Source organism: Manacus candei, unplaced genomic scaffold (genome assembly GCF_025592945.1).
Source record: "Manacus candei isolate 608988 ecotype Guabito, Panama unplaced genomic scaffold, ASM2559294v1 h1tg000164l, whole genome shotgun sequence".
Classification (NCBI taxonomy): domain Eukaryota; kingdom Metazoa; phylum Chordata; class Aves; order Passeriformes; family Pipridae; genus Manacus; species Manacus candei.
The window spans coordinates 275,748-298,610 of NW_026138212.1; the positions used below are offsets into that span (position 1 = coordinate 275,748).

The 22,863-nt window shown below is 53.9% G+C and overlaps 1 protein-coding gene and 1 long non-coding RNA gene across 2 annotated transcripts; both read left to right on the forward strand.

The window, feature by feature from the left end:
* The first annotated feature begins 635 nt into the window (after window positions 1-635).
* Window positions 636-9,566, forward strand: LOC127463498 (uncharacterized). Its single transcript, XR_007900877.1, has 3 exons — window positions 636-766; window positions 1,596-1,727; window positions 9,153-9,566. It is a non-coding gene; the product is annotated as an uncharacterized LOC127463498 (long non-coding RNA).
* Window positions 5,744-9,156, forward strand: LOC127463497 (putative hydro-lyase KRH_21160). Its single transcript, XM_051773008.1, has 3 exons — window positions 5,744-6,149; window positions 6,613-6,737; window positions 9,021-9,156. Exons 1-2 carry the CDS (start codon window positions 5,770-5,772, stop codon window positions 6,734-6,736), a joined length of 504 nt encoding a protein of 167 aa, XP_051628968.1. The 5' UTR covers window positions 5,744-5,769; the 3' UTR covers window position 6,737; window positions 9,021-9,156.
* Window positions 9,567-22,863: the final 13,297 nt, after the last annotated feature.

A 22,863-nucleotide genomic window follows, 5' to 3' on the forward strand; every position in this document is an offset into this window, starting at 1 on the left:
CGCCTGCTGTGCTGCACAGCAGGGGCTGGCTGGGCCGGTTCCCGGCCGGGGGAGCCCGGGGGAGGCCGTGCTGGGGCTGAGGGGCTGCTGCTCTCTGGGCCTCTCGGGGTTTGCCTTGGAATCCCAAAGCCTGGGCCTGCACGGGGGGGGAGGAGGCAAAGGTGACTGTAAATTGGTCTGTTGTGGAGTGTTTTGGGGCTGAGTTAATGCTCTTGGCTTGTTGTGTGTCAGTTCCCAGCCTCCGTCAGGGCTTCCCGGGGAGCGTTGCTGCTGCTGCCGCCGCCGCCGGGAGAGAGAAGTCCTTTGGGAAGCCGGGATAAAAACAGCAACTCTGTGACTTGCTCAGCTTTTCCTAGGGAAGGGCAGGTTTTAGGGAAGAAAGGCCCGTCCTCGCGAAAGGCGCCGCGGGTCTCGCAAGGGGGGGGCGCGGCTGCAGTGCCGTTCCCGGCCGTGTCCGCCAGGCGGCGACCGCGAGGCAGCGCCCGGGGGTTGGGGCGGGCCGGGAAGCGGAGAGCGGGAGTGTTTTGGCACTGCCGGGCTTCTCCGAGCTTAAATCCGGAGCCGGAGCTTTTTGTGGGACTGCACAGCGCAGCTGCCTGTGGGAATGACCCGGCTATTGCTCGGTGTACTCCTAACGACAGTGTCTTTTATTCCGTGTTCCCAGGCTCCCTCTTTCCCTTCGGTCGCCGTGGGTGTGCCGGACGCCTCTGGCAGGACTAACCCTGTGGCTTTTATGTCCAACGTGCTGTGCTGTGTGTGCCTGCAGGTAAGAAAAGCTGGGAGTGCAGTCCCTCTGCTTTGCTTGCTGTGTCTCTTTGGGAGTGATTTTGGAGGGGAATGCCAGAGCGATTTGGTTTGAAGGGGACCTTCAAAGGCCAGCCTGTCTTCCGTGGGCAGGGACACCTTCCACTGTCCCCGGTTGCTGCGAGTCCCGTCCAGCCTGGCCTGGAACACTTGCAGGGATGGGGCAGGCTCAGCTTCCCTGTGCAGTGTGCTCTAATAGCTCTCCACTGGCATCGTGAAAAATGTTGTCAGCGTGTTTTGTTGGACGACGGTAAGCAGGACCTGGGTGAAAAGGACATTCTCTGAGGTGCTGGGAGAAGGAGGACTCGTGCGGGCACCTGCAGAGACAGCGGGAACGGGAGCGTGCTGCGGAGGAGGGAAATTCCAGGGGGTGGGTGCCGAGAAATTTGTCCTTCCCTCGCCCTGTGCTCTGCACTTAGCAATGGGTCGAGTGCAGAAGTTTCCTGGGGACCCTGGGAAATGATGCCGGGTCTGCCAAGAAAAGTGGGGCCAAAGGAGCAGGACCTGGGTCTGCCAGCGTGGGAGAAACAAGGGACGGGTCATCCTCTGCCTCCAGGAAGGAGGGCAGCAGGAAAGGCCACGGACTAAAGCACTGAAGTGCCGTTCCCCAGGGAGCCCCTGCCCAGACCTGAACTTGCTTCTGCACTTGCTGTCCCTTTCCCAGCGGAGCCGAAGCGTCGGGTGCGGCTGCCGGGGGGATGGAGCTGCCAAGGACAAGCTGGGAGGGTGTTTGTGAGGGAAGGGGGTAGAAGGAGCTCTTGATGTGCTTTTTTTACTTCTTCATCCCACAGAATTGCCACGAGAGGAAATACTTCAGAGGGGCTTCCCTCCAGATAAGCCCTGAAGATGCCAGGAGGTTTCAGCCGGGAGGAAAGGAGCTGTGGAAGAAAAGCAGCCTAAAAACAGCCAGTGGGGATCATCAGGTTTTCCAGCCAAGAAGAACAAGGAGAGAGATGAGGGAATCGGGTTCCAATTCCTAATGCTTTGGTGGGTGCAGGAATGATTTCTGTGTGTTTTCCAGTCCCTTTGGATTCCTGAGATGATTTTAAAATGATGGCTTTAGCAATCAACTAAATCGCAGATGTTGTTTTTGAGAGGAAATGATGCCAAAGAAATGCAGAGTTTTGGGTCAGTTTTGGGGATGATTTGGGTCAGTTTTTGGGGTCAGTTTGGGGTCATTGTTTGGGGTGATTTGGGTCAGCTTTTGGGATGATTGGGGTCAGTTTTGGGTCAGCTTTTGGGATGATTGGGGTCAGGTTTTGGGGTCAGTTTTGGGTCAGCTTTTGGGGTGATTTGGGTCGGTTTTGGGTCAATTTTTGGGGAGCACTGGGTGTTACTGGGGGTTGTTGAGGAGCACTGGGTGTTACTGGGGTGTACTGGGGAGCACTGGGTGTTACTGAGGGTTGTTGGGGAGCACTGGGTGTTACTGGGGAGCACTGGGAGAGAAAATGAAAAATAAAGAGAATAAAAAATAAACGAAGTAAAGAAGGAAATATAAAAAAGAAAATTTTAAAAAAAAGGCAAAAAAACTAAAAAGGAAATAAAATGAAAATGAAATAAAAGAGAGAAAAAAAAAAAAAGAAACCCCTTCTTGGGCACCCCGTTTCCTCTCCTCCCCCCCCCCCGAACCGTAAATTGCGGGGTCATCACCCCTAAAATGTGAGAAGGGGACCCCGAAATGTGGGTGAGGGAACCCCAGGGAGCCGGAAAAGTGGAGGGGGAGCCGCAGTAAGAAAGCGAAGCCGGGCGGTCGGGCGGCGGGGGGGGGGGGGGCGCATGCGCAGTCGTTGGCAAGACGCCGGCGATCACGTGGTAAGTAAGGGCAGGCAGGAGAGGGACCGGCGACGCATGCGCAGTGGCTCTCGTGCCGGTGCAGCGCGCCCTGCTCGAGTTAAGGGCCGGTTCCGGCGGCAGGGCGGGACTCGCGGTCTCCCGTCTGTCCCGGGGTGTGTGTGGGGGGAATAACGTGAATTTCTCCTGATTTTAATTCTCTTGGGCTCTTGTCCTCATTTTAATTTTTTTAAGGCTCTTGTCCTGATTTTAATTTTTTGAAGGCTCTTGTCCTGATTTTAATTTTTTTAAGGCTCTTCTCCTAAATTTAATTTTTTTAAGGCTCTTGTCCTGATTTTAATTCTCTTGGTTCAAACCATTTCCTAATAAGTCAGTTTTAATGAAGTGTTAAAAGGAGAACTTAAATAAGGGTAATTTCTGATGGAGAATAATGGGAAGAAGTGGTTTAAGTTCCCTAAACATGTTTTATATCAGTCCATGGTTATTTAATTGAGCATTGTTTGGAATTTTTCTTTTTGCATTGTTCCTGGTGTGCTTTTCTCTATCTAAGGGATGTTTGGAGGTCATTTTGGTTGGTTGAAGGTTTTTAATGTCAGTGCTGGATTGGGGTGGACAGTCATTGTAACATGATTTAGAGTTGGATGCATTTTATTCTGTGTGCCCTGTTTGATGTCTCGTGTTCAGCGAGTGACTGGTCAGAGTTTGGCCCAAGCCTTTGTTTTTCAGGTGAAAAACCCGAAGGGGGAATTGTAGTTGCAGCTTTGCCCTTGAGCTGCAGCTGGAGCCTGGCCAAAGAACAAGGCAAAGCTCCCTGGGGAAGGAAGGGGGAGCCAGAGAAGAAAAGCAGCTGCAGCCAGAAAGGTGGGTTTGGGCAGGAGAAGAGGGGCTGTGACCCAGCAAGGGGCTCTGGAGGGCTCTGGGGTCCCTATAATGGCTCTGGGGTCTCTATAGGGGCTCTGGGGTTCCTATAATGGCTCTGGGGTCTCTATAGGGGCTCTGGCGTCTCTATAGGGGCTCTGGAGGGCTCTGGGGTCCCTATAATGGCTCTGGGGTCTCTATAGGGGCTCTGGGGTCTCTATAGGGGCTCTGGAGGCCTCTGGGGTCCCTATAATGGCCTGGGGTCTCTGTAGGGACTCTGGGGTTTCTATCGTGGCTCTGGGGTCCCTATAATGGCTCTGGGGTCTCTCTAGGGGCTCTGGGGTCTCTATAGGGGCTCTGGGGTCTCTATAATGGCTCTGGGGTCCCTGTAATGGCTCTGGGGTCCCTCTCCTGGCTCGGGGTCCCTCTCCTGGCTCGGGGTCCCTCTCCTGGCTCGGGGTCCCTCTCCCTGCCGGCACAGGAGCTGCTGCCGCCCCAGCAAGAGGCAGAGGAGTCGCTGCCCAGAAGCAAGAACTCACTGAGAGCTGAACTGGGGCCGTGTGGGCAGGGCCAGAGGGGAGCAAAGGAAGGGATTTGTTGCTAAGAAAAGAAATAAAGTTTGGGTCATTTGTTGGGGAGATTTGTGTCAGTTTCTGATCATTTTTGGGGGTTATTTTTAGTGAGTTTCTGGTCATTTTTGGGGGAGATTTGGGTCAGTTTCTGGTCATTTTTCGGGATGATTTGGGTGAGTTTTGGGTTTATTTTTGTGGTAATTTTGGGTCGGTTTCTGATCATTTTTTGGGGTGATTGGGCTGACTTTTGGGTCATTTTCTTGGGGAGATTTGGGTGAGTCTTGGTATCAGTGTTTTGGGATTTTGGGGTCAGTTTCTGGTCATATTTGGGGCTGATTTTGTATCATTTTGGGTCAGTTTGGGTGGGGGGTTTTGCATTTTTAGGTCAGGTTTTGGGCCAATTTGGAGTTAGTTTTTGAGGTGATTTGGGCCAGTTTTTTGTCAGTTCTGGATCAATTTTTGGAGTGAATTGAATCAGTTTCTGGTCATTTTTTGGGGAGATTTGGGTGAGTTCTGGGTCATTTTTGGGGAGATTTGAATCAGTTTCTGGTAGTTTTCTGGGGAGACTTGGGTGAGTTCTGGGTCTCTCCTGATTGTAATTCCTTCAGGCTCCTCTCCTGATTTTAATTTTTTTCGTCTCCTCTCCTCATTTTAAGATTTTCAGGCTCCTCTCCTGATTTTAATTTTTTTCAGGCTCCTCTCCTGATTTTAATTTTTTCAGGATCCTCTCCAGGTTTTTATTTTTTCAGGCTCCCCTTGTGATTTTAATTTTTTTAGTCCCCTCTCCTGATTTTAATTTTTTCAGGCTCCTCTCCTGATTTTAATTTTTTTAGGCTCCTCTCCTGATTTTTATTGTATTAGTCCCGTGTCCTGATTTTAATTTTTTCAGGCTCCTCTCCTGTTTTTAATTTTTTTAGGCTCTTCTCCTGATTGTAATTTTTTTAGGCTCTTCTCTTGATTTTAATTCTCTTAGGTTCTTCTCCTGATTTTAATTCTCTTGGGCTCTCCTCCTGATTTTTATATTTTTAGACTCTTCTCCTGATTTTCATTTTTTTTAGGCTCTTCCCCTGATTTTCATTTTTTTTTTAGGCTCTTCTCCTGATTTTAATTCTCTTAGGAGAAGAGCCTAGAGAATTAAAACCAGGAGAAGAGCCTAATTACACAAGTAAATTTTCAAACCACCAGCAATTACAAGCCAATTATCCGATTTCCCAAAAGAACTACACGAACAAATACGGTTATAAAACAAAAAAAAATGCCATAAGTAAAAAATCGCATAGCAACAGTGCCCCCTGGTGACAGAGAAAAGGAATTGCACATATATTTGAGATGAAATACTGCCACCTGCTGACGGAAAACGGGAACTGCATTGAAAAAATTTTGAACAGCGCATGCGCAGTCGTTGACAAGACGCCGGCGATCACGTGGTAAGTAAGGGCAGGCAGGAGAGGGACCGGCGACGCATGCGCAGTGGCTCTCGTGCCGGTGCAGCGCTCCCTGCTCGAGTTAAGGGCCGGTTCCGGCGGCAGGGCGGGACTCGCGGTCTCCCGTCCGTCCCGGGGTGTGCGGGGGGGGAATAACGTGAAGATTTCTTGGGGTGAAAGCGCAGAAATTAGCGAGGAGGGACGCTAATTTGGGTAAACTCGGTCACCGGAAGTAGTGAGAGACCAGAAGTCCTCCCCCGGAAGTTCGCCAAGCCCACAGTAAAGATGGCGCCACCAGGACCGGAACGACCACAGTAAAGATGGCGGCGAGAGGTCCCCTCTCCTCAGAGAGGCGTTTATCCTGCTGCCTGACCTCCGCCCCGACCCAGACCCCCGCCCCGCGCCCGCAGCGCCGTCTCGCCGCGCCGCTTCCCGCTGTGGGGACGGGGCGGGGCGCTCGGCGGCGCCGGGCGCGGGCGGCGGCAGGCACCGTTGCGGGCAGCCCCCTCTCGGCGCCGCTGCGCAGGCGCGGGACCCCAGGCAGTCGCCGCCCGCCCGCCCCCCTCCGCTCCGCTCCGGTCCCGGTCGGTCCCGCCGTGCCCCGGAGATGCTGTCGGGGCTGCGTCGCCGCCTCCCCCCCTCCGGAAGCGACCCACGGCGGCAGATCCGACGTCGGGCTCTTCAGGAGATCGTCACCGGGGTAAGCTGGGGCCGGCAGGGGGGCGGCGGCGGCAGCTCTTCTGCCGCGGCCAGCGGGGCCTGCAGGCAGGGGAAGCGACAGGCAGGTTTCTCGCCTCTGCGGAGACACTCGCACCTGCGTGCCGCCGCCAGGAGAAGGGGCGACGAGAGCGGCAGGCGGCAGGGCCGGGCTCGGATGTGCCCTGGCATCGCACCCCCCCCGCGGGGAGGGTCTGTGCCGCCCGGCGGTCGGGGCGGGCCGGGAAGCGGCGCCCGCGCAGAGCGAGGCGTTGGCCGGGCCGGGCCTGAAGCGCTCGGGGCCGCCGGCCAGGGCAGTGGCGGCGACCGGCCGGGGCGGGGGGTGCGGGGTAAGAGCAGGTTTTAGGGAAGAAACGCCTGTGGTGAGTAATCAGAAGAGAAGGGTGAAAGCCAAGGGCCTTTGACTTCCCCGGTGCACTTAATTTTCTTGTTCTCCTCTCTTTCAGGACAGGGAAAATCGTTGACTTGGGTCCAGCAATGCCGAATGTGTTGGGGTGTGAGCAGCCAAAGGCAACAGGCTCCAGCCCCACCGACCGGCGCTGGGGGCACCTGGTGCAGCCCGTGGGGTGAGGTAAGTCAGAGGGACACGTTTCTCTCCTCCTGCCTGTTGGCATTTGCTCCCTGGGCACTGGCTCTGTTTCCACTGCAGGTTGGTCCTTGCCGTGCTGGGAAGGGTGGAGAGGAAGGGGTGAAGGGCTGGGTGAGCGTGGGGTCCCCGAGCTGTGGGGTTGGGCTGTGCTGAGAGGGGCAGGTGGGTCCCCGTTGGTGAGCCCGAGCCTTGGCTTGGGGGTTCAGGAGCCCAGGGGGCCGAGCTGGGGGCTGTTTGCAGCTCTGCCAGGGCTGGGGCTGACACAGTGCTGGGGGAGAGCCTGGAGCTGGGCTGGGCCGGGGGACAGACGCAGGGGAGCTGGGGGAGGGTTTGGGACTCCCTGGGGGAAAAGGAGGGATGGATGGGCTGGATGGAGCCACAGGCACGTGCTCGTGGGAACACACTTATCCAGGGTGCTGGGATCCGGGTCAAACTCCAGTTCCCCTCGTGTCCAGGGATGCAGGGTCTGAGGGATTGGATTTCCCTGGGGGTTTGCAGGAGATCAGGAATGAGAGGAAACATGGTGCCAGAGCAGGCTGTGCTTGCCTCTGAGGACAGAGAGCCTGTGGGCTGAGGTGAGATTGCTGTGAGTGTTGGGATGAGCATTCCAGCGAACAGGGAGCTTGGAATTCCAGGTGCTGATGGAACCATCACCTTAGGTGTGTTTAGTTTGTGTCTGTGGGAGCTGGGATTCGGGCTGGAGAGCTGTTGCTGGGAACAAAGGGTGGAGAAAACCTGCTCCACGCATGTGTAAGGAAGGATGGAGTAGCAGAGAAGGGGAGTATTTCTATACAGTATCAATATTCTCCATGTGGGATGGAGCAGCAATGGGGGTGGTTGGGTTTGGCCTGGGCCGGTCAGGATCTGCCATAAACAACCCACCAGACCCTGAACCCTCACTGGACATGTCCAGCCCCTCAGCAGAAACCCAAGTTGTTCATTTGTTACAGAGGAAAAATGATTGGTAATTGCTTCTGATCTGTGGAGAATTCCCTTTGGAATGGTCAAACAGAGAGCATATCAAGGCAGGCAGAGCATTTCTTTTGGCTCTTTTTTTTTTCTGGTTTGTCATTTTCTGTTTGGCTTCAATGCATTTTGTGTGCTCCTGTTCAGGAAGCAGCGTATTTTTACCTTGAAATTCAGGGTGGGTTTGTTTAGGATTTTTTTCTTTCCCAGTTGAATCAGGCCTAGTCCAGTGTTGTCCTACAGGACTGCTTTGGTGCTGGGTCAGAGAGAGAGAAGGGGAATGACTTTTCATTCTCTTCCAAGCACAAGTGGAAGGTTGTCTTGTCCCTCCCCAAAGCACTGCAGGCACATGGGAGTAGCTCAGTGCTGGCCCAGTTCTCTGAGAAACACCCGTGGGGGAGAGGTTTAAGTCTTAATGACAACGCTCTGGTCTCTTGATGGCAAAGACTGGGTCCTCCAGTCCCAGCCTGATGAGGGAGAACAGGAACCTCTGTTCTTCATGGCAAACCTTCTGTTACTCCTTGTGCAGTCTTTTCTTTCTGTTGTATGTGTTACTGTCCAGAATCTCTCCAAGGAAAGCTGTTACAAATTTAGAGGTAGGACTGGAATTGGGGGCTGTTCCCTACAAACTCCTGCAAAGCCTGAAGGACCGGGCTGATGACTGCTCTTAACAAAGGTGGTTTATTAATATTCCGTCAGATTTCCCTCAGCTCTGGGCAGGACAGGCAAGGGTTAGGGTGGGGAATTGTGCAAGCAAGACTTGTTATTTCTCCTGTGTGTGTGTCAGTTTGGCAGGGCTGGGAGAAGGAGGACTCGTGTGGGCACCTCCAGAGACAGCGGGAACGGGAGCGTGCTGCGGAGGAGGGAAATTCCAGGGGGTGGGTGCCGAGAAATTTGTCCTTCCCTCGCCCTGTGCTCTGCACTTAGCAGTGGGTCGAGTGCAGAAGTTTCCTGGGGACCCTGGGAAATGATGCCGGGTCTGCCAAGAAAAGTGGGGCCAAAGGAGCAGGACCTGGGTCTGCCAGCGTGGGAGAAACAAGGGACGGGTCATCCTCTGCCTCCAGGAGGGAGGGCAGCAGGAAAGGCCACGGACTAAAGCACTCAAGTGCCGTTCCCCAGGGAGCCCCTGCCCAGACCTGAACTTGCTTCTGCACTTGCTGTCCCTTTCCCAGCGGAGCCGAAGCGTCGGGTGCGGCTGCCGGGGGGATGGAGCTGCCAAGGACAAACTGGGAGGGTGTTTGCGAGGGAAGGGGGTAGAAGGAGCTCTTGACGTGCTTTTTTTACTTCTTCATCCCACAGAATTGCCACGAGAGGAAATACTTCAGAGGGGCTTCCCTCCAGATAAGCCCTGAAGATGCCAGGAGGCTTCAGCCGGGAGGAAAGGAGCTGTGGAAGAAAAGCAGCCTAAAAACAGCCAGTGGGGATCATCAGGTTTTCCAGCCAAGAAGAACAAGGAGAGAGATGAGGGAATGGGGTTCCAATTCCTAATGCTTTGGTGGGTGCAGGAATGATTTCTGTGTGTTTTCCAGTCCCTTTGGATTCCTGGGATGATTTTAAAATGATGGCTTTAGCAATCAACTAAATCGCAGATGTTGTTCTTGAGAGGAAATGATGCCAAAGAAATGCAGAGAGAGAGCATGGAATCATCCTGGGATCCTGGAGTGGTTTGGGTTGGAAAGGATCTCAGGGATCATCTCCTTCCACCCCCTGCCACAGGCAGGGACACCTTCTAATAGACCTCCAGCCTGGCCTTGGCCACTTGCAGGGATGGGGCAGCCACAACTTCTCTGTGCCAGGCCACCTCCCCACCCTCCCAGGGAAGAATGTCTCCCTTCTGTGCAATCTTTCCCTTTCTTCTCTGCAGGAAGTGGGCTGGGACAAGGGAATTGGCTCCCACGAGGCCGAGGATCAGAGCGGGCTGTGCACAGGGGACAACTTCCACTTCCGAACGGGGAAGGGCCCCTTCGTGCCCACCCCTGGCAAACTGGGACAGAGTAACATCTGCCTGCAGCTGGCTGGAGTTCCCGTTGGCTCTGGGCTTTCTGCCCACGGGCCGGGGATCATGGGCAGAGTCCTTCAAACCTGGGGCACAGTGGCCTTCACACCATCCCTGCAGCCCGTCCAGGGCAGGCTGCTGCCCATCGGCCCCTGATCGCAGGTGGGTGTAGAAGTGATGGTGTTTAGGGAATGCTGATTGTATTTCCCTGACTTTAGCCATGTGGTCATTAAAAAGAGAAAAATAACAAGTCTGTGGAAATGCCCTGCACGTGGGAGCTTGCGGCGCTCTGGGTTAAATCTTGGCTCTCTAACGTTAAAACTGTGGGCGAGGGGCGGTGGCCGAGCAGGGCCAGCGGCGGGGCCGGACGGGGCCGGCCCGGGGGTCCCTTCCCCGCGGGGTCGCAGCCGCGGGACCCGCCCCCGCCCCGCGCGGCCCCTCCCGGCGCGCCCCGCCCGTCCTTGGGGGCTGCGGCCGCTCCCGGCGCTGCCGAGGCTGCCGGGGAGGGACCGGCCTGTGCTGGGGGCACGGGGTTCCTTCCTTGGGGTCGAGGGCGGCAGCGGGAGCGGCGCTGCGGGGCGGGACGGGCGGGAGGGGCCGGGGGAGGGCGGGGAAGCCGCGGCGGGGCCCGGGGGCTGCAGCTCTCTGGCTTTCCCACTGGCTTTGCAGACATTTGCCACCTTCAGAGGAGGCACAAATCCCCGCGGAGCTGAGCGAGGGGTGCGGGGAGTGCAGCGAGCTGGGGCGGGGCTGTGACCAGGGCAGGGTGTGCGCAGTGCCCCAAAACCAGCCCGGAACAGCCCCGGAGCCCAGAGCGAAGCGCCGCGGGATCGCGCCGGCCCCGCCCCTCGGCCCGCCCAGGCCCGCCCCCCGGCTCGCGCCGCTCCGCCCGGCCCCGCCCTGCCCGCCCCCAAGAAGGCCGCTGTCCCCGCAGGCCCCGCTCCCCTTGTCCCGGGAGAGCTCCCGGCCGGGCCGTGACCGCGGAGCTCCCACCCGCCCTTCCCCGGCCCCAGCAGCGCCCGCCGGGGCTGCGGCGGGAGCCGCGCGGAGGGAACGGGGAGCGGGGCCGCGCCGAGGGGCGGGGCCGGGCTGAGCGGGCGGGGCGGGGCCGCAGGGCCAGGCGGGCTGGGATTGGGCGGAGGCGCTCGAGTGCTGATTGGGCAGCGCTGCCGGCCCGCGGTATAGAAGCGTCGGCGGGGCGTTTAGTGGCCGGCTGTGTGAGGGCTGAGGGTGTGGCCCCGCTGCTGCCCGGGCTGCGGAGGGGAGAGCGCCTTGTCCGCTGGGTTTATGGACCGGGGGAGCTGGGGGGCGTTTAGGTGCGCGTTGGGCTGGGCAGCGGGGGCCGGGTAAGCCCGTTACCTGCCAGGTGCCCCTGGGGGGAGCCGTGGCATGGCTGTGGGTCCTGTGCTCTCTGGGTGTCTGAGGGTTTGCTTTGGGATTCCAAACCCTTTCCCCGTGCAGGGTTATGAGGCAAAGACTGCTTTAACTTGGTTTTTTGGTGCTGCGTTAATGCTTTTTGCTCGTTCTGTGTCCATTTGCAGCCTCGCTCGTGGTTTCCCCTGGTGTGGAGGTGAGTTGTGCTTCCTGCTGGGAGAGAGAACGGCCTTGGGAAGCTGCTCCATGAGCCACAGCTGTGCCGAGCCCGGCAGTCTGTCCAGGTGAGAGCAGGGCTTCTACTGCCCGTGAGGAGCTGGGTTTGCTGTTGGAAGATAGAATGTGCCCATGCCTTTAAATGCAAGGACAGGCAGAAGCTGGGAGGGACCCTGAGCAGGTTTGGTGGCACGACAGCAGTTTGAAAAGACCTTGACTGTGGGAGAAATGTCCAGGAAAACGATTCCTTTTTTGCAGGGAGGCAGTTTGCGAAGACAGGGGGGTTGCTGTGCTCTCTAGCAAAAATACTGCCCTTGGGATGTCCAGGGTGAGGAGATGTTGGCCACGTGTGGGCTGGAGCAAAGGTGTGTGGGTGCCTGTGTGTGACAGCCGTGGGTGTGCAGGAAGGGGGTTCTGGTGCCATTGGAGCTGCCAGGGAGCCAAAAGGGGCACGGTTGTCTGAAAAAGGCAAAAAGTCTCAGTCTCTGTTGACACGTGTACCAAAGGAGATGCAAGTTTTCCCTTTCTCGTTGCAGACTTTGCAAAGCTCCCCAGGAAAGGAAGCTTTATATTCCTCCCCAGCTTTATGCTAAAGGTTTCCTTCCTCCTGTCTCAGCACCCTTTCTGCTGTTGGGAGAGCACGAGGTGGATGGAGAGGATCCCCAGGCATCTGCAGGCACAAGGGATTTTCAACTGCGATACAACTGCGATTTTCCTCCAGCCCTCGTGAAAGGGACTTCCAGGATACTCTTGGGAATGTACCAGCTCTACTGCTGGGGCTTTTCTATGGAATATTTGAACACAGAGGGTAAAACTAAAGTCAGGTCTGTTCTGGAGTATGTTACACTTGTGCAAAACTCCGTTCTTCTGTTTATTTTCTGTTCTGGAAAGCACAGTCTGGGGTTCCTGGGCACTTCCTATTGAGTGATTCCATGAAAATAATTTTGTACTGAAAGGGGAAAGGAACTGTCTGTGGGAGGTCAGGTGTCCATGATAAAAGCTTTATGCTTTTCAGTCAGATAAGCCTTAAAATATCTCACAGTGTATAGGAATGCCTGGCTTCTAAAAGTCACCAGCTGAGTCTTAGAGGCTCCTTTGAAGAGCTGTTTTCAGGCAGGCAAATTGCCCCCCAGGAGGGACTCTGTGCCTGCTCTCCCGTGGCTCCAAGGGATCTCTGGCCCTTCACGCCGGCACCGAGATTTTCTCGGGAAGGGCCTCAGATCCCCGGACCAGTCTGGGACACAGGCAAGATCCCCCTGCATTTTGGGACCAAATTGGCCCCCTGGAGGGACAGTGCTGTTGGTGCCCCCCGGGTTGGGGCACCCCGAGGACTCCAGCGCGCACCGAAAGGATTATTCGGGGAGATCCTCGGGGTGCCCGGCCCTGGGGAGCTCAAAGCAAGGTCCCTGCCATGGATTCAGGCATTGCTGAGAGTATCCCAGGGGTCCCTGTCCCTGCTAGACAGGGAGCTCTCTAATGGGCTGTAATTGGGTTCTAAAAGTGGTGCTCCAAGTGCCAAAGAAGTGTGGGATTGGGATTAAGAAATGAGCAGTGAGGGTGCAATTGGCTGTTTTCTCTGGAATGTGACTGTGAGAGCTGCAGGAGTGCCAGGTGTGTGTTCCAGTCCCCAGCATTTGGTTTGCACATGTCCTGGTCAGACACAAGTACAATTTCCTCAGTCCTGAACACAGCAGAATGAGAATTATGGACTGGCAGTGTTAAGGTGATTGGTGTGACAGGGGTCAAACTGGGAAAACATTGGGGAATTCCTCAGTTTGTGTTTTTGCCAAACTCACCCAAACCTCTGCTAGGAAGTGATGGGCTGGAAAAGTTGAGGCAGAAATGGAATTGAAAACTGGGGCTCTTGACACTGTAATTGCTGAAACTAAATGTGTCCAAGCAGCAGCTCTTGTTGTGCAGGGAATAACTCCTGTCAGCAGCAAGGCCCTGACTGAAGTGGCAGCTGCAGTTGTTCCTGTGGTGTGGGCCAGTGGAGCTGCAGGAGAGTGGAAGAGGGCAGAACCTGTAGGTGTTACCCCTGATGTGGGATCTCTCCAGGTAAGGCCAACCCAGTATCCTTTAAAATCAGAATGCCAGACTGGATTGGTTGCAGGAACAGCTAAATTGGCTCCTCCTGGTTTGCTTGTAGGACGTGAATGCAAGAACCTGCCAAGAAAACCAGTGGACAAGATGATTGATTAGTGCAGGACCTGAGAGAAGCACCTTGAATGACAACCTGGAGGAGTTTCCAGTATTGGATTTAAAAGATGGCCTTTGCATCTCCTTGAGCAAGGAAAGCCAAGAAAGCTTTGCTTTTGCAGGAGAAAATGGGGCAAGCAGGCAGGAAGAAGAGAAGCCCCGTGACTCCTCCCTGAGCCCCAGACAGCCCATGAACTGCCTTGCTGGGAATGGTGGGACGGGCTGGACTCTGCATTGCTCCCTCGGGATGTGTGGTAAGATTGTTATGGCAACTTTTTGAATAGATGGTGCAAGGGCAGCCTTTAAGCAGCTGAAGCATTCCCTGAGGAGAGCTGTGGGTCTGCCAGATGTGTCAGAACTGTTGGAAGCATCTTTGGTGGGGAGGGCAAACAAAGGCCAAGGTGTGCAGTGACCCCCCTGAGAAGGGACTTTCAGTTAATGGCATCCCTGATGGTGAACTTTGTGGGCTGTTCCCCCTGTAGGGCAGGTGATAGTCCCAGCTCCAGTTATGGGAAAAATGGTTAAAAGGGAGCCCCAAAAGCTGGAAGTCCTCCTGGAGGCTCCTGGCAAAGAGAGTTTGCTGCGTTCCCCCTGACAGAAGGACAGTGATAGCTTTTGAGTGCTGGTAGATCCTTTTAATAGATAGCCTTGAGTGTGTCCTTGTTGCACCAGTAGGACTTATCAAAGTCCCCATATTCCAGGAGATAGACACATTGAAGTTTAAAATATTCTTCCTAATCCTTTGTTGGCTTGAGGCTCTCCCCTCAGGAACTGCAGGAACTCCTGGTGCCGCCTGGGCCGATGGATTGGACGCCCCAGCCCCTCCGTTCCTGCCCAGCCACTGGGGCTGTGTCCAGTGGTGGCACTGCCAGCCCTGCAGGTGAAGTGGGAAGGGCCTTTGCAGGTCTTGTGGGTCACATTTATAGCAGGTAAAGTTGCAGTAAAAGGACCTGGGGTCTGTTATTCTTGAGTTCAGAAAGCTCCTTTTGATTGGTGAGCAGGACAAAGTGGATCCTTAAGAGTTCCCATCCGTGTTTGTGTCTCAGCCTGTGTTAGGATTCAGGGCTGTAGCTGTTGTTGTCACTGAGGAGTCAAACTGTGCTTTAAATAATGAGACCCTGGCCTGATGGCCCAGTGTTAAGAAAAAAGGGGGAATGCTCTCTGAGTGTTGAGATGTAACAAGGGCTAATCCTTTTTGCAGTGGGATGGAGCCTGGAAAGTGCACAGAGCTGAGCCCAGGGATTGAAAGGGACCAAGCAAGGGAGGTGAAGAAAGAAGGAAGAAGGGAAGTGAGGCAGCAGGCAAGCAGCACCAAGTTGCTGTGTAAGCAGGTGAGTTGTGTTGAGGTTCCTCAGGCAGGCACTGAGGACTTGGAGGGCTCCAGACAGAGCAGACCTGGGAAGGCCCTCGGTGAAGCCCCTTGGAAACCTTCTAAGGGTAGTTGTGTATGGTGATAAGTGTTGGGAAATGTCCTGAATGTGGAACAGGAATGCAGGGAAGGAAAATGAGCCCTCCTGTAATGCTGACCCCTCCCATCAGCTGCAGTGGAGACCCCTCTGTGTGCCCTTTGGGAGCAGATTGCCAGGACCCCCGTGAGGCTGGGATCATGGCAGGGTGTTGTAAGCAAGGAATACCTGGCTTCTAAACCTCACCAGCTGAGTCTTAGAGGCTCCTTTGAAGAGCTGATTTCAGGCAGGCAAATTGCCCCCCAGGAGGGACTCTGTGCCTGCTCTCCCGTGGCTCCAAGGGATCTCTGGCCCTTCACGCCGGCACCGAGATTTTCTCGGGAAGGGCCTCAGATCCCCGGACCAGTCTGGGACACAGGCAAGATCCCCCTGCATTTTGGGACCAAATTGGCCCCCTGGAGGGACAGTGCTGTTGGTGCCCCCCGGGTTGGGGCACCCCGAGGACTCCAGCGCGCACCGAAAGGATTATTCGGGGAGATCCTCGGGGTGCCCGGCCCTGGGGAGCTCAAAGCAAGGTCCCTGCCATGGATTCAGGCATTGCTGAGAGTATCCCAGGGGTCCCTGTCCCTGCTAGACAGGGAGCTCTCTAATGGGCTGTAATTGGGTTCTAAAAGTGGTGCTCCAAGTGCCAAAGAAGTGTGGGATTGGGATTAAGAAATGAGCAGTGAGGGTGCAATTGGCTGTTTTCTCTGGAATGTGACTGTGAGAGCTGCAGGAGTGCCAGGTGTGTGTTCCAGTCCCCAGCATTTGGTTTGCACATGTCCTGGTCAGACACAAGTACAATTTCCTCAGTCCTGAACACAGCAGAATGAGAATTATGGACTGGCAGTGTTAAGGTGATTGGTGTGACAGGGGTCAAACTGGGAAAACATTGGGGAATTCCTCAGTTTGTGTTTTTGCCAAACTCACCCAAACCTCTGCTAGGAAGTGATGGGCTGGAAAAGTTGAGGCAGAAATGGAATTGAAAACTGGGGCTCTTGACACTGTAATTGCTGAAACTAAATGTGTCCAAGCAGCAGCTCTTGTTGTGCAGGGAATAACTCCTGTCAGCAGCAAGGCCCTGACTGAAGTGGCAGCTGCAGTTGTTCCTGTGGTGTGGGCCAGTGGAGCTGCAGGAGAGTGGAAGAGGGCAGAACCTGTAGGTGTTACCCCTGATGTGGGATCTCTCCAGGTAAGGCCAACCCAGTATCCTTTAAAATCAGAATGCCAGACTGGATTGGTTGCAGGAACAGCTAAATTGGCTCCTCCTGGTTTGCTTGTAGGACGTGAATGCAAGAACCTGCCAAGAAAACCAGTGGACAAGATGATTGATTAGTGCAGGACCTGAGAGAAGCACCTTGAATGACAACCTGGAGGAGTTTCCAGTATTGGATTTAAAAGATGGCCTTTGCATCTCCTTGAGCAAGGAAAGCCAAGAAAGCTTTGCTTTTGCAGGAGAAAATGGGGCAAGCAGGCAGGAAGAAGAGAAGCCCCGTGACTCCTCCCTGAGCCCCAGACAGCCCATGAACTGCCTTGCTGGGAATGGTGGGACGGGCTGGACTCTGCATTGCTCCCTCGGGATGTGTGGTAAGACTGTTATGGCAACTTTTTGAATAGATGGTGCAAGGGCAGCCTTTAAGCAGCTGAAGCATTCCCTGAGGAGAGCTGTGGGTCTGCCAGATGTGTCAGAACTGTTGGAAGCATCTTTGGTGGGGAGGGCAAACAAAGGCCAAGGTGTGCAGTGACCCCCCTGAGAAGGGACTTTCAGTTAATGGCATCCCTGATGGTGAACTTTGTGGGCTGTTCCCCCTGTAGGGCAGGTGATAGTCCCAGCTCCAGTTATGGGAAAAATGGTTAAAAGGGAGCCCCAAAAGCTGGAAGTCCTCCTGGAGGCTCCTGGCAAAGAGAGTTTGCTGCGTTCCCCCTGACAGAAGGACAGTGATAGCTTTTGAGTGCTGGTAGATCCTTTTAATAGATAGCCTTGAGTGTGTCCTTGTTGCACCAGTAGGACTTATCAAAGTCCCCATATTCCAGGAGATAGACACATTGAAGTTTAAAATATTCTTCCTAATCCTTTGTTGGCTTGAGGCTCTCCCCTCAGGAACTGCAGGAACTCCTGGTGCCGCCTGGGCCAATGGATTGGACGCCCCAGCCCCTCCGTTCCTGCCCAGCCACTGGGGCCGTGTCCAGTGGTGGCACTGCCAGCCCTGCAGGTGAAGTGGGAAGGGCCTTTGCAGGTCTTGTGGGTCACATTTATAGCAGGTAAAGTTGCAGTAAAAGGACCTGGGGTCTGTTATTCTTGAGTTCAGAAAGCTCCTTTTGATTGGTGAGCAGGACAAAGTGGATCCTTAAGAGTTCCCATCCGTGTTTGTGTCTCAGCCTGTGTTAGGATTCAGGGCTGTAGCTGTTGTTGTCACTGAGGAGTCAAACTGTGCTTTAAATAATGAGACCCTGGCCTGATGGCCCAGTGTTAAGAAAAAAGGGGGAATGCTCTCTGAGTGTTGAGATGTAACAAGGGCTAATCCTTTTTGCAGTGGGATGGAGCCTGGAAAGTGCACAGAGCTGAGCCCAGGGATTGAAAGGGACCAAGCAAGGGAGGTGAAGAAAGAAGGAAGAAGGGAAGTGAGGCAGCAGGCAAGCAGCACCAAGTTGCTGTGTAAGCAGGTGAGTTGTGTTGAGGTTCCTCAGGCAGGCACTGAGGACTTGGAGGGCTCCAGACAGAGCAGACCTGGGAAGGCCCTCGGTGAAGCCCCTTGGAAACCTTCTAAGGGTAGTTGTGTATGGTGATAAGTGTTGGGAAATGTCCTGAATGTGGAACAGGAATGCAGGGAAGGAAAATGAGCCCTCCTGTAATGCTGACCCCTCCCATCAGCTGCAGTGGAGACCCCTCCGTGTGCCCTTTGGGAGCAGATTGCCAGGACCCCCGTGGGGCTGGGATCATGGCAGGGTGTTGTAAGCAAGGAATGCCTGGCTTCTAAACCTCACCAGCTGAGTTTTAGAGGCTCCTTTGAAGAGCTGATTTCAGGCAGGCAAATTGCCCCCCAGGAGGGACTCTGTGCCTGCTCTCCCGTGGCTCCAAGGGATCTCTGGCCCTTCACGCCGGCACCGAGATTTTCTCGGGAAGGGCCTCAGATCCTCGGACCAGTCTGGGACACAGGCAAGATCCCCCTGCAGTTTAGGACCAAATTGGCCCCCTGGAGGGACAGTGCTGTTGGTGCCCCCCGGGTTGGGGCACCCCGAGGACTCCAGCGCGCACCGAAAGGATTATTCGGGGAGATCCTCGGGGTGCCCGGCCCTGGGGAGCTCAAAGCAAGGTCCCTGCCATGGATTCAGGCATTGCTGAGAGTATCCCAGGGGTCCCTGTCCCTGCTAGACAGGGAGCTCTCTAATGGGCTGTAATTGGGTTCTAAAAGTGGTGCTCCAAGTGCCAAAGAAGTGTGGGATTGGGATTAAGAAATGAGCAGTGAGGGTGCAATTGGCTGTTTTCTCTGGAATGTGACTGTAAGAGCTGCAGGAGTGCCAGGTGTGTGTTCCAGTCCCCAGCATTTGGTTTGCACATGTCCTGGTCAGACACAGGTCCAACTTGCTCAGTCCTTATCCCAAGAGAGGGAGAATGAAGGACTGGCAGTGTTAAGGTGATTGGTGTGACAGGGGTCAAACTGGGAAAACATTGGGGAATTCCTCAGTTGGTCTGTTTGCCAAACTAACCCAAACCTGTGCTAGGAAGAGATGGACTGGGGTCTCTGATCTCCTGGGCAGTTGTTTTGCATGACCTGGGAGCCTCTGGGATTAGACTGGCCTGGGAAGACAGGGAGCAGTTTGTCCTGTGGAGCTGGGCTGGGTTTGTTGAGGATGCCTTGGGAGGCAGGGCTGGAGAGGCTCCTCTGTTGGCTGTAGTGGTGGAAGGTTGTAGCAGCAGGGCTGGAGCCTTCGCCCTCCTGCTCCCCCCGTGAGCCCCGACGGGCCCGTGCCCTTGGCAATGGAGGGCCCCCCATTGCTGAGTCAGCGGTTCCGGGGGCCAGGAGGGATGGGATCAGGATGCCGAGCTCCGCCCAGGGCCAGGGCTGCCAGTGTTCAACCATGGAGGGAACTGAAAGCACAGGGAGATGGAGGCCAAGCTGCAGCACAGGGATGGGTGAGAAAAGACCCTGGTCCTCAGGTGGAGCTTTGAATTCCCTGGAAAAATGGATCCTGTCAGATGGATCAGGCCCTTGTGGGTGCTGGAGCAGAGGCCTCTGTCATTTATGGTCACCCTGAAAGGTTGCAAGGACAGCAAGTTCTGACTGCAGGATGAGGTGGCAAACAAAGTGAAGTGGTCCAGAGAAAAGCTGAGGCTAAAATTGGTCCTGTGCCAGAGCAGCCTCGTGCAGTGCTTGTTGCTGTCCCTGAGTGTCCCATTGCAGTGGATATTTCCAAGGGTGCCTTGTGCTGGGGAACACTGGGGCAGTTCCCTTTCCCTGGGCAGGGCAGGCAGGGCACGTTTCCCCCCTCGAGGGTGGCTCCACAGTCCCCCCCTGTGCCCTGGGAGCGTGGCAGAACACCTGGACCCACTGTCCTTGTCAGAGAGGGCACAAGGGATGGTTGGATGGGGGAGGGAATGGCTCAGGGAGTACAAGCACCATTACAATGAGTAGGGCAGCACCTGGAAAGGAAGGGGGGAGTTAATCCAGACAAAATCCAAGCACCTGCCCAAGCTGTGATATTTTTAGGAACTCAGTGGTGCTGTGGTCCCCAGGAAGTATTGCCCAGGACTAGGCAGGAGACTTCAGGCTCTGTCACCCCCAGAGCAAGTGTCCAGGGGCAGGCAGTGGGGAGGCAGCTCTGTTGTTGAGGATGGGGTTATTTTCTCTGCTTTATTTTGTCTCCAGAGATATTCTTCCCGTTAATCCAAACTGACTCCATCTCCTAACTCTCTGAAGAGGTTTTCTGCTTTTTGTGGGAGGGTAAGGTTTGGGTTCTAACTATAGAAGAGCCAACAAAATAAAGGCTTTGTGGCAAACAAATGGTGTCTCCCAAACTCTTTGTACTTCAAATAGATGCCTTTATTCTTAGTTTTTTCTTATTGGTATTCTCAAGGTACTTAATACCCTGTCTACAGTTATTTATTTTGGCTTCTCTTTTTTATTGTTGTTAGAGAGTTGATGTGACTGACTTCTTTTTGAAATGCAGCAGTGCTCTCAAGGATATTTCCCCCCCACTCCTGGGCTTGTGCAGGGCTGTTGAGTCCGTGTGTGCCACTGTTCTTGTCCCAGGGGGACCGAGTGACATTTGGAACCAAACCTGGGGACTTGAACTCTAGGAATGTTTCTGTGTCTTTGAATTTTAAATTGCACATGAAGCAGAAATATGTTTGTGTTTTCCAGGTTATATTGTCATGAAAATAGAAATGCATCATTGGATCTTACTCCTCTGAGGGCAAACCACCAGACTGATCATTTCTTAGTCCATCAGACCCAGTGCCAGGAACTCAGAGGGGTGTTTGTGTGCAAATGTGCTGAGTGGTGGTGGCCCCCGTGAGACTGTGACCAGCTGGAAATGTGTGTGTGTGTGTGTGTGCAGAGCTGGGCTGGATCCCTTGGGATTTGGCTCCCAGATCCCCCCCAGCCTTCAGGAAAACCAGAGGCCACCGAACCCTGAGGGAAGGGAGTCCCATTTGCAGAAGGGTTTTTAGATTGGGGAAAAGCTCTCCAGAACAAAGCCTGTGTTCCAAACCCCTTCAGGCCAAAGTCAAGGAGCACAAACCCTGGAGTCATCAAGTTATGAAGTTTGGTTCAAACCATTTCCTAATAAGTCAGTTTTAATGAAGTGTTAAAAGGAGAACTTAAATAAGGGTAATTTCTGATGGAGAATAATGGGAAGAAGTGGTTTAAGTTAACTAAACATGTTTTATATCAGTCCATGGTTATTTAATTGAGCATTGTTTGGAATTTTTCTTTTTGCATTGTTCCTGGTGTGCTTTTCTCTATCTAAGGGATGTTTGGAGGTCATTTTGGTTGGTTGAAGGTTTTTAATGTCAGTGCTGGATTGGGGTGGACAGTCATTGTAACATGATTTAGAGTTGGATGCATTTTATTCTGTGTGCCCTGTTTGATGTCTCGTGTTCAGCGAGTGACTGGTCAGAGTTTGGCCCAAGCCTTTGTTTTTCAGGTGAAAAACCCGAAGGGGGAATTGTAGTTGCAGCTTTGCCCTTGAGCTGCAGCTGGAGCCTGGCCAAAGAACAAGGCAAAGCTCCCTGGGGAAGGAAGGGGGAGCCAGAGAAGAAAAGCAGCTGCAGCCAGAAAGGTGGGTTTGGGCAGGAGAAGAGGGGCTGTGACCCAGCAAGGGGCTCTGGAGGGCTCTGGGGTCCCTATAATGGCTCTGGGGTCTCTATAGGGGCTCTGGGGTTCCTATAATGGCTCTGGGGTCTCTATAGGGGCTCTGGCGTCTCTATAGGGGCTCTGGAGGGCTCTGGGGTCCCTATAATGGCTCTGGGGTCTCTATAGGGGCTCTGGGGTCTCTATAGGGGCTCTGGAGGCCTCTGGGGTCCCTATAATGGCCTGGGGTCTCTGTAGGGACTCTGGGGTTTCTATCGTGGCTCTGGGGTCCCTATAATGGCTCTGGGGTCTCTCTAGGGGCTCTGGGGTCTCTATAGGGGCTCTGGGGTCTCTATAATGGCTCTGGGGTCCCTGTAATGGCTCTGGGGTCCCTCTCCTGGCTCGGGGTCCCTCTCCTGGCTCGGGGTCCCTCTCCTGGCTCGGGGTCCCTCTCCCTGCCGGCACAGGAGCTGCTGCCGCCCCAGCAAGAGGCAGAGGAGTCGCTGCCCAGAAGCAAGAACTCACTGAGAGCTGAACTGGGGCCGTGTGGGCAGGGCCAGAGGGGAGCAAAGGAAGGGATTTGTTGCTAAGAAAAGAAATAAAGTTTGGGTCATTTGTTGGGGAGATTTGTGTCAGTTTCTGATCATTTTTGGGGGTTATTTTTAGTGAGTTTCTGGTCATTTTTGGGGGAGATTTGGGTCAGTTTCTGGTCATTTTTCGGGATGATTTGGGTGAGTTTTGGGTTTATTTTTGTGGTAATTTTGGGTCGGTTTCTGATCATTTTTTGGGGTGATTGGGCTGACTTTTGGGTCATTTTCTTGGGGAGATTTGGGTGAGTCTTGGTATCAGTGTTTTGGGATTTTGGGGTCAGTTTCTGGTCATATTTGGGGCTGATTTTGTATCATTTTGGGTCAGTTTGGGTGGGGGGTTTTGCATTTTTAGGTCAGGTTTTGGGCCAATTTGGAGTTAGTTTTTGAGGTGATTTGGGCCAGTTTTTTGTCAGTTCTGGATCAATTTTTGGAGTGAATTGAATCAGTTTCTGGTCATTTTTTGGGGAGATTTGGGTGAGTTCTGGGTCATTTTTGGGGAGATTTGAATCAGTTTCTGGTAGTTTTCTGGGGAGACTTGGGTGAGTTCTGGGTCTCTCCTGATTGTAATTCCTTCAGGCTCCTCTCCTGATTTTAATTTTTTTCGTCTCCTCTCCTCATTTTAAGATTTTCAGGCTCCTCTCCTGATTTTAATTTTTTTCAGGCTCCTCTCCTGATTTTAATTTTTTCAGGATCCTCTCCAGGTTTTTATTTTTTCAGGCTCCCCTTGTGATTTTAATTTTTTTAGTCCCCTCTCCTGATTTTAATTTTTTCAGGCTCCTCTCCTGATTTTAATTTTTTTAGGCTCCTCTCCTGATTTTTATTGTATTAGTCCCGTGTCCTGATTTTAATTTTTTCAGGCTCCTCTCCTGTTTTTAATTTTTTTAGGCTCTTCTCCTGATTGTAATTTTTTTAGGCTCTTCTCTTGATTTTAATTCTCTTAGGTTCTTCTCCTGATTTTAATTCTCTTGGGCTCTCCTCCTGATTTTTATATTTTTAGACTCTTCTCCTGATTTTCATTTTTTTTAGGCT